Raw genomic sequence first — 10,286 nt, 5'->3', positions numbered from 1 at the left:
TTTCCATTTTATAGCCAAGAGCTGTAATTTCCTTGAAATCTACTGCTTCTCATGGCCTACTTCTTCCTACATGGTCAATCATGCCTTGTAACAATGCCTCAGGGATGCTGTAACTCCCCAAAATCTTGTCATGTTTTATCAAACCATGTATATAGAGCTATATATTTATAGAACATTGGCATATACAATAATAAAAATAACTAATGTTAAGTAGCAAAATTGTTTTTATCATTAAAAATATTTTCTGCCCCCTCAGTTTTATTTTAAAATGGGACAGGGTCTCACTCACAATGGAACAACCCAAGCACTGCTACATTCTATAGCAAGACAATCTCTATACTGGCAGATTTAGAGGGCTAACAATAGTCTACCAGTTCATCAGTTTCAATGGTTGATCATTCCTAAATTCTTTACAATTTTAACACTATAGCTTGTAGGAAAATACCCACAGTAAATATGTTTTAATAAATTAAAATAATTTGGAATTGAGTGTAAGTGGGTTCCCAGCCCACACAAGAACTTGGGCACTGCCCAATTCATGCACTGAAGTGCAATGCCGAGATGGACACCAAACCATCATAAGTTCTCTGCATGTGTAAAATTAAACTGATGCCCAGTCTGCTTGCTGCTGCTAACTGTCCAGAATCAAGGATCCAATGGCACATTAGAAAGAATAAGCCCTATGAGGGTCCTAACCCAGCATTCCCTCCCCCTGGGTATGTCTACACTACCACCCTAGTTCGAACTAGGGTGGTTAATGTAGTCAATCGAAGTTGCAAATGAATCCCGGGATTTAAATATCCCGGGCTTCATTTGCATCTTACCGGACGCCGCCATTTTTAAATTCCCGTTAGTGCGGACTCCTTGCCCGCGGCTACACGCGGTACGGAGTAGGTAATTCAAATTAGGCTTTCTAATTTGAACTACCGTTACTCTTCGTGGAACAAGGTGTACCGGTAGTTTGAATTAGAAAGCCTAATTCGAACTACCTACTCCGTGCCGCGTGTAGCCGCGGGCAAGGAGTCCGCACTAACGGGGATTTAAAAATGGCGGCGCCCAGCAAGATGCAAATGAAGCCCGGGATATTTAAATCCCGGGCTTCATTTGCAACTTCGAATGACTACATTAACCACCCTAGTTTGAACTAGAGTGGTCGTGTAGACATACCCTCAGTGAGGCAGGTTCTGATATCCAGGCTGTCAGAGTCATTGTAGAGAATAAATATATGCTCTGTTTATCTACATAAATCAATATTTCCCCAGGATGTTACACATTGTTTGTGAAGTGTGTTGGCACACCTCAATGATTAAAAGGCACTGTGAACAGCCAAGTTCTGCTCTGTCTTCAGTGCTGGGGTTTAGTTTCATCATACAGTAACTGCTTCCTACAGAGTTCTCAGAGTGTACTTTACAGAGGCACAATGGTGTCATTCTAGTCAAAGCATCATTTTCCAGCTGCAGGAGAAAAATAGAAGGCCAGATCATCATGTGGGAATCCAGCTCCCTTAAACTGTATGAATGGCACAAAGGAGGCAAAATCTGGCCACAGATACCAAGCTGAAAACTCCCACTGCAAAGGGGAACTCTTAAGCGATGTAAAGAGGCAGATGCTATGTTGACCATTCTCCCAGTTCTCAGGGCACATTATGGGAGGAGAAAATCAGTGCCTAAGAGGTGGAGCTCAATTCTGCTATAGTAATTCGCAGCCACTGTATGATTTCCTATGGACCGCAACCAGTTACCAAAAGTGAGAGCAGCTATTAAACTGTTCTGACTGATTTCTTGGTGGGAGTCAGGGAAGCTTGAGAATCAGGGAATTATAACTGGCTCTCGGATCATCTTGACCCTATGCCCCAAGCACAGGACAGAATTTAGCCCAAGGTTTCAATCTCACTTCTTCTATTCCTAACATACTGAATACACAGCCAAAAGCTAAAAAGGATACTAGCATTTTTAAGTGTGAATATACAGCAGTGTTACTGCATGCCTTTCTTCACAGCTGGGAAATAATGACAGACTTCAGTGACAGCACAAAAAGAGGTTGTGTTTAAGGAAGTTTCACACACAGAGAGAAATGTTACTTTGCTTTCTTGCCCTTGCATGTATACACTGGCCCTCAATGGAAACCAGTGGAGGAGTATCCAAGGGAAGAACTGAGCCTTTATCTTTTGTTTTTAAATTTAGAAAGATAAAGTGAAAAGAGAAAATAAAACAAAATATGTTTCATGTCACCATTGATCTGTAGATTACAAATATAATTTTCTTTCAGAGGAAGAAGCACAGAACAATATTTTGCTCACATTGAATAGAGCTTTGAAAACAAAACAAAAAATGAAAAGGCTTATTATTCAGCTCCCCCTCATCTGCCAAAACAAAAAAATGATTTGTTTAAAAAAGTGGAGAGAAAAATTCACCAGAATCACATCAATTTCATTCACACAATTGCTATTAAAGGAAGAAAAACTTATCCAAAGAATGACCAACCATTAAAAACCTACACCTTGTGAATGCAAGTGAAAAGAGAGACAAAACTAGATTTTCAATTAGTGTTGGAATTGTTATGCCAGGATTGAGTCTTGACAATTCTTGCAGGGTTGGTCAGACTAAGGGAAAGTGTAAGCCCCCTTACTTCTGACAGCTGGATTTCATAAGTGATAGAAAACTTTAATGTAAACACTCTGGCTGTATCTACATTGGCACGATCTCACGCAAAAGCGGCCACTCTTGCAAAAAAAACTTGCTGCCTGTCTTCACTGGCCGCGTGTTCTTGTGCAAGTAAACTGACATTCTAATGTATGAAATCAGGGCTTCTTGCGCCAGAACTCTGACGCTCCCACTCAGGAATAAGCCCTTTTGCACAACTGCTCTTGCGCAAGAGGCCAGTGTAGACAGGTAACATGAATTTCGTGCGCAAGAAAGCCCTATGGCTAAAATGGCCATCAGAACTCTCTTGTGCAACAGAGCATCTACACTGGCATGGATGCTCTTGTGCAAAAGCACATCTCTTGCGCAAAAACACATGCCAGTATAGATGCTCTCTTCTGGAAGAGTTTTTGCAGAAGGACTCTTCTGCAAAAGAGTTTTTGCGTGAGAACGCACCAGTGTAGACGTAGCCTCTTTGTATATATGAGTATGTTTGGGGATATGGGTGTGGGTGTGAAGGTTTCCTATGTTTGGTGGTGGTGTTCTTTGGGTCAGGAAAGTAAGGAGCAGAACAAAGAAACCATGGCTTGCCTGACAATAGTTAAGCAATGCATGTTTGTAATGCTATGGCAAGCAATGAGAGGTTAATGATTTATGTTTGTTTTATTTTGAATAGGATAATTTCTCTTTAAAGGCTTTGTTCCAAGCCCATCTTTGAATCTGCACATCTAAATTTTCAGGCAGAGGTGTTTTCATTGTATTTTATTATTTTTAAAATGTCTAATGTGGTACTCATCCTCTTGCTAATATCAACAAGCCTAGATGGACAGCTGATGCTTTCAATTTCGTTTCTTTAACTATAAGAGTCAGTAAGTCAAAGTGGCAAGGCTAGTAAGTCAGTCAACCACAACTACATCCATCATACTCTGATCTCTTCCTATCTTAAAAACACAATTTGACAGAAGCCCCCAGTGGATAATTATAGGCTGGATTCAGACCTGAGCAGAATCAGTCTGTCATCATCAGCAGAGTGGTGACATGTGACATCTTTTTGGCTACTGTGTGGCCTGTCAGAAGACACCACAAAATGTCACACAGCAACTCCCTTCTATTAAAATATCATTTCATGAGAACACCTTTAAGATCTATTTAATGACAATTAAGAAGCTAGCTCTTGTCATTGCTGTAAAGCTAGCTAGACCCAGCACCCCATAGAACAGGGCGGTAGAAATAATTTGTTCCAAAAGAGAAAAAATCTCCCTGGCAATTAAACACTGAGAATTCAACTTCTGAGGGAGACGTAGGTGAGGACTTAGCAGGTTCATAAGTCATTTTTTTCAAAGGGCATCCAGAGCTCCTCAACATCTTGCCTATCATCTGTCTATTTGTGAAGAATTAATACAGAGATAATAGATATTTAATTGGTGACAAATGAGAAGGATTGGAGAGAAAGGAATGTAGGGCACTGTAGGAATAGAGGAAGGGGTTGGTTGGTTTATTAATGTCCACGTTAATTTGGTTTTTTTCCTCCCTTTCTTTTCCTATTTTTTTAAAATAAATTGTACAGATGAACATGGGAGAAGTTCATGCTACTTGCTGGAAGCAGTAAGGGTACATTTCTGTGGCCCATGGATTCCACAGACCTTTGAGTGTTCCACCTCATCCCGAATGGACCATCACATGGGAACACCACAGTTCCGTGGCAAGACTCATTAGCCCTTAGAAACTGGTGGCATGTCCTCAGATATTTTGCATGAGAGTGAGAGAGACATTGATTCCATCAGCTTCTTCCTCTCAGCCTGAGTGTCTCAGGGTCAGCCTTGTTATTTCCTAGGATTCTCTTCCTCTTCATGGATATCAGACTGCAGTTTCCAGGTCTTCATGGGAAACCATCTGGTAGTTCTGACGACTTTCTAGGTAGGAAGCCAAATCTAAGTCCCCAGCTTGCTGAGCCTTGTCTCTAGGTGTCTGACCCTACAATGAAGGGACACAGATAGAAAGTCTCACACAAACATTTTTAGAAGACAAGATGAATTTATGTTCCACAGAAGTTAACACTAGAAGTACAGAAAGAAAATTGAGAACCAGAAAAGTAAAGAGACAACTTGGCTCATGCCAAGTTAAAGTTCTCCATGAAAATGTTTTTATTCTCTGTGTGGCTCCTCAGACTAGTAAGTGCCTTGCTGCCAGGCTTCCTTCTACTTAAACTCTTTACCAGATTTAGAGTAACTCAACTTTACAAGACACTATGTGGTTTGCAATGGCTGACAAAAAGCATATAGACACCAAAATTGATTGAGCAGAGTTCCTCTCCAATGCCTGTGTACACTGCATATGTGCATGCTGAATAGTACTGTAGTTGAGGCATAAAAAGAAACCCACCCAGGTCATAGGCAACACTACTAGAAGCTTCCAACATCTGAGTCTATAGGCGCTGTGTTGAGCTGACTTCAGTTGATAATCACTCTTTAGTGTATCTTACTGTTGCCATGTTATTTTAAAGTTGTTATAACCTAAAACCAGGAATCTGGATAGTCAAATTTTGAAAAATAGTGAAAATACACCAACAAATGTCAGAACATCCTACCCTTTACACCTCTGGGGTGATAAAGACAGATATCAGGCTAGTCAGTGTCCACTTGTCTGTATTTCAGCCATTGCTGACAGTATTATTCAGTAAACTACTGTTGTCCACAGTATTATGATCCAAAAGTAACAGGCGACCCTTCTCTTCAAACAGATTACTTTGCACTGCAAAATACGATAATAGCGTCTTTCAAACTTCATGTATCAACAAACCTTAGATTCTCGATTCTTGTAGTCTAGCTGCCTTTTTAATCAGACCTTTCAACCACTGCCCACAGATTGTCTGCTGTTACCAAATTCCTGCCAGAAGAGCAGCTTAAAGAGGCACCTTCAAAGGTGGGTCGGATGGGGTGACAAGAAACCCTGGTACTCCATATAATGTGGTGTAATGTGGGCCTCCCTAACCACGCTTACCTTTATTTATATTTGTGAAACCCTTGTGGATATTCAGTCAGATTGCCACAATGGTTGAATTTTATAATGTCTAATTCAGTGGCATGGTCAGCATGGGACAAGTGGGTGGGCCCTGACTTTGGCTGGGTGGGCAATCACTGGAGGGGTAGCAGTGATGGGGCTGCCTCTCCTTCAGTTAGCCTTGAAAGAAGTGGAGGATAGATGCTCTGGTCTGTAAAAATTGGAGCCCCCATAAAAATGTGCACCCTGAACCTTACAACCACTTTGCCCCCCCTCCTCTCCCACTTGCTCTGCCTGCCGGGAAAGAGAGTCGGGGTAGTGGCTTGCCTCTGTCTGCCTGTCCAGCACGGAGTGGGGTTGGAGTGCCTGGGCTTACTCTACTCCACCACCTGGTACGCCCAGTGGAAGCAGAGGCAAGGCTGAGAATGGGTGGACCTGTATGCTAAGTGAGTGGGCCCTGACTCACCCATGGCTGCATCCCTGGCCTAATGTTGCCCATATGTGTTTTTTCATGCTCAGACAGGCTCATTAGATCTGTTCAATTTTGAGTTGACACTAAGAGGGTGGGGAGATTGTGGTTGGCCCTGAATGACAGGATAAATTAGAAAGTAGAAACTAAGAAAGGGATTGGCCATCTCCATACCTCATAGTCACTGTCGAGTCAAACTGGGATTCCTAATTAGTGATTGCTGCAGCCAACACAGAGATGGTAATATTCTGGCCTCCATTTGAGAAAACAGTTTTGGACAGGTTATTGCTATGGCAAAGATGACCCAGGTGGGGGATTTCACAGGGGTCTCTTGTGTTTGTTTATAGCAAGACACTTTTCTAAATAAAAAGTCCTGTTTGAAAAAAAGCCTCTTGGAACATATAGGCCCTCAATCTTGCAGGCAGCAGGGACAGTTGCTGATTGGATTTGCTTGTCTAAAGTGTTTTATAATTGGTTCATTTGGTTTGGTTACCTTGGAATCTGTCTTTCTTAGAGACGCTCCCGCTTCCACCAAGAGCTGGCAGATGCCACGATGGCACTGGCAGGCTGCCTTGTGCAATGCTGTCTCACCCCTAATCAAAGCAGAGGAAACCAGCAGCAAGTTAAAAGGAAAAATGCAGCATTTTTATGAGGCTCTCTCCTGTTGTCCTTGGCATAGACATGGACACTTTATCCCTTCACATGCATGCCCTCTGGATCATTAGAACAATCTATAATACTCATACGGCAGATGGAGCACTACCAGTTGGTGGGGAAGGGAAAAGAAACTATTGCCTTTGGCTTTGTCTACACTGCAGGGTTTTTGCATAAGAAGCTTTTTGCAGAAGGGATTTTCCGCAAAAACTTCTTGCGCTAAAGCATGTCCACACCTCAAAAATGCATCACAAAACCAATGTGCTTTTGCGCAAGAGTGTCCACACTGCATGGATGCTCTTGTGCAAGAAAGCTCTGATGGCCATTCTGTGAACAGCCATCAGAGCACCTGTGCTCTTTTTGCACAAGAAACCCCTGCAGAGCATCCACACCTGCCTTTTTGTTCAAGAGCTGTAGCGCAAAAAGGAGTTATTCCTTGTGGGGAGAGGAATAACTCTACTGGCAAAAGCCCTCTCTGTCCTGTCTATTTACTGTTTTGGTTTTTTGCGCAAAAAACGCACTTGAGATGTGGATGCTCCACCTTGTAGTGTGGACATAACCTTCATGCATATCCTTCATATTAGTACTCTTACAGAAACAGATCACCACATTTCAGCAAAGGGGTTTAGTTTGGACATTACGAAAAATTTCATAACTGTCAAGGTGGTTAAGCACTACAATAAATTGCCTCGGGAAGTTGTAAAATATCCTTCATCTGAGATATTTTAGAGCAGGTTAGACAAGCATCTGTCAGGGAGGAACTAGATGGTTCTTGGTCCTGCTGTGAGGGCAGAGGACTGGACTCAATGACCTCTTCAGGTCCCTTCCAGTTCCAGTATTGTATGGTTCTATTGGCTGCTGGAAGTTAGCTGCCTTGTTATTAATTTGCTGCAGGGTAAAAAGTGGTGATGTTTGTTTTCTGTTATATCCTAATCAAACTAAATATTATGACACTCTGGCTCCTGCAAGCAGGGACAGATGCATGGAATTAAAAAAGCTTTGGCATGCCAAAGTCAGTGCTTGCACCATATTGTTGCCTGGGCCCTGATTGCCTCTCTTCCCAACCTCTACCAGTGAGATGTATTCTAGCCCTTTACAGCTGGACATCTGCATTCACTTTAAAGCACTAAACCGTGCTGACTGTCACAGGATAGTCTTGATTTTGACTGCCCCAATATCCTGTGAGTGGGCCTCACAGAATGTAGAGACAGAAACTGTTGCCTTCATGTATATCACAATACCACTGCAGTTGAGGAAGTCTTCCTTATATGAGGAGGAGGATAATGTGTGCTCTCTGTGGGCATGGAGGGAAGCCTTGTTAATGGCAATAACCACTGGAGGGGGTCGTTATACATCTATACAAAACAAATGCCAAAAACGACCCTCTCAAGATACAGCAGATTTCACACACATATTGAGCTAACTGGCGTGTGTGTTGAAAGGAATTTCAGACTCAGCACATGGCCAAGTTGAAATGTTAATTGGGCACCAGAGGACAAATCTCTTCTACCTGCTATTTGAACCAAAGATGGAGCACTAGATTTCCACCTGACAACTAAGGGACAAATTTATGCTTGTACTAGTGTAAGAGCAAGTACAGAGAAAGAAGGATTAGATGGTGGATGGTTCAACCTCTGGCAAAGTCTAGGGCAGGGCTACTCAATATGCTGCACGTGGCCCACTAATTTGCAGCCTGCAGTGCAGTTTGGGTTTATGCAGGGCTCGACACGCAGGTGGGCTCCTTTGAACATGGTCTCCACTGGGCACAGGCTCCATAACAGAGAAGCATCTCCCATGTTGGGTGAGCACTGAAAGGTGTAAGCAGATGGGCTGGCTGAAACAGATGGGTACAGGGTGTTGGCATTTCTAGCCCCCAGCGAGGAGATGCAGGGAGCACAGGGGCATTGTGGGAAGTAGTTTGTATTCATGCCTGTCAGTGTAAAAAGCTATTTGCATAGATTTGCATCTATATTTGCATGTATATGCAACCATACTTAAGTTGCGGCCCTAGGCATGTGCTGTGAGTATCTTTCTGGACCCCGGAGCTTCCAAAGTTGAGTAGCCCTGCACTAGGGAATCCCTGAGAACTGCCCTAACTTGCACCATTGTATGGTGCAAAATCACTGGTGCATAAACACATTCCATGCACACCTCTTCATGCCCTCTTCCAGCATACTCTGGAACATTCCCTGCAGTGGAGACTTCAGTGGAGATAAGGCAGTTGCAAGGCACTAGGCTCCCCTCTGACAAGCGTATGCTTACCCAATTATGACCTTTTTGTGGTACCTCAGTATAGATGGCACAGAATGACCAAACAACAATTGGGACAGGGTTTGGGGGTAGTGAGCTCCTATATAAGACAAAGCCCCAAATATCAGGACTGTCCCTATAAAATCGAGGCATCTGTCCACCCTAATCATAGAGCAGCTGTGGCATAACCCCATCAAGTCCAAAATGGTTTGGGTTCTAGTTGAGTATGTCTACACAGCACAGTTATTTCAAAATAATGGCCGGTATTCAGAAATAACAATGTGAGATCTACATAGCAATTCCGTTATTTCAAAATATTTTTGAAATAACGGATGGCTTATTTCAAAATCTATAAACCTTATTCCATGAGGAATAGTGCTTATTCCAAAACAGCTATTTCGGAATAGCAGTAGTGTGGGCCCTCCCCAGAGTCATTCAAAGTAATTACTCCTCAGTGCCTCCTGGGGCTCTAAATCAAGGTAGCACATCCACATTAGGGAAGCCTGCCTCAGATTAATTTCCAGGCTTCCTTGTAGTATAGAGGTGCTATTTTGGGGGAAAAAAAGTTCCAAAATAGCTTATGTTAAAGTAAGCGTGCTGTATAGACATACCCTTTGAGATAAATTCCAATGGAAAGCAAGAATGTCTTGCTGACAGTGCCCTCCCACAAGTGGAGAAGATTTTTATTATCCCATTTGAACCTTCTGGATGGATCAGTGAGTGTCAGGGCCTCTACAAATCTCACCTGTTCTCCTCTAGGAGAATTAGGGCAATTGCAGATGAGGGGAGAAATGGAATTTGTTTTGTAGCTTTGGGGAGGGAGTCCTCCCTGGAGTAGGGAATCCTTTTTAAGAAATCTGCCATTCTCGCACATTTTTTATTTGAATTTTTAAATTGCAGCAAGAGCTCTCCAGTGGGGACAAATGGAAGTAAAATGAAACCAAACAACTACGGAAGGAAGTGGGTGTCAAGTGGGTTGCACTTACATTTCACTGTCTGTCATATCCAGTAACTCAGACGGACCTGTGAAAGAAAGTCATGCATGTCATATGCAGTGTAGTTGTTCCCATGTTGGTTTCAGGATATTAGAAAGACAAGGTGAGTGAGGTAATATCTTTAATTGGACCAACATTTGTTGATGAGAATGACAAGTTTTCAAGTTTACATGGGACTTGTAAGTGAGGGTAAGAGCTCAAGATACGTCATGTGGTGTGCTTTACATTCTATGTTTGGCTGATTATTGTTCTACCCAGTAATATTGTGGGTTTGGT

General features: G+C 42.6%; 1 protein-coding gene across 7 annotated transcripts in view; it reads right to left on the bottom strand.

Annotated features, from left to right (window-relative positions):
* Positions 1 to 1,173: 1,173 nt before the first annotated feature.
* The window catches only part of DGKI (diacylglycerol kinase iota), a 312,169-nt gene continuing 303,056 nt past the window's right edge, over positions 1,174 to 10,286 (bottom strand). For all 7 annotated transcript variants that reach the window (XM_075940048.2, XM_075940098.2, XM_075940058.2 and 4 more), the window contains 3 exons: positions 10,002 to 10,038; positions 6,605 to 6,704; positions 1,174 to 4,616 (listed from right to left, as the gene is read on the bottom strand). In XM_075940048.2, coding sequence (XP_075796163.2) covers positions 4,500 to 4,616; positions 6,605 to 6,704; positions 10,002 to 10,038 — 254 coding nt within the window. In that variant the 3' untranslated portion in view covers positions 1,174 to 4,499. The remainder of the gene's footprint in view (positions 4,617 to 6,604; positions 6,705 to 10,001; positions 10,039 to 10,286) is intronic.

This window comes from Pelodiscus sinensis, chromosome 1, assembly GCF_052426305.1.
Source record: "Pelodiscus sinensis isolate ZL-2025 chromosome 1, ASM5242630v1, whole genome shotgun sequence".
In the NCBI taxonomy this organism is placed as follows: domain Eukaryota; kingdom Metazoa; phylum Chordata; order Testudines; family Trionychidae; genus Pelodiscus; species Pelodiscus sinensis.
Note: the sequence above shows the minus strand (reverse complement) of the source record. Positions and strands in the feature narration are given on the sequence as shown.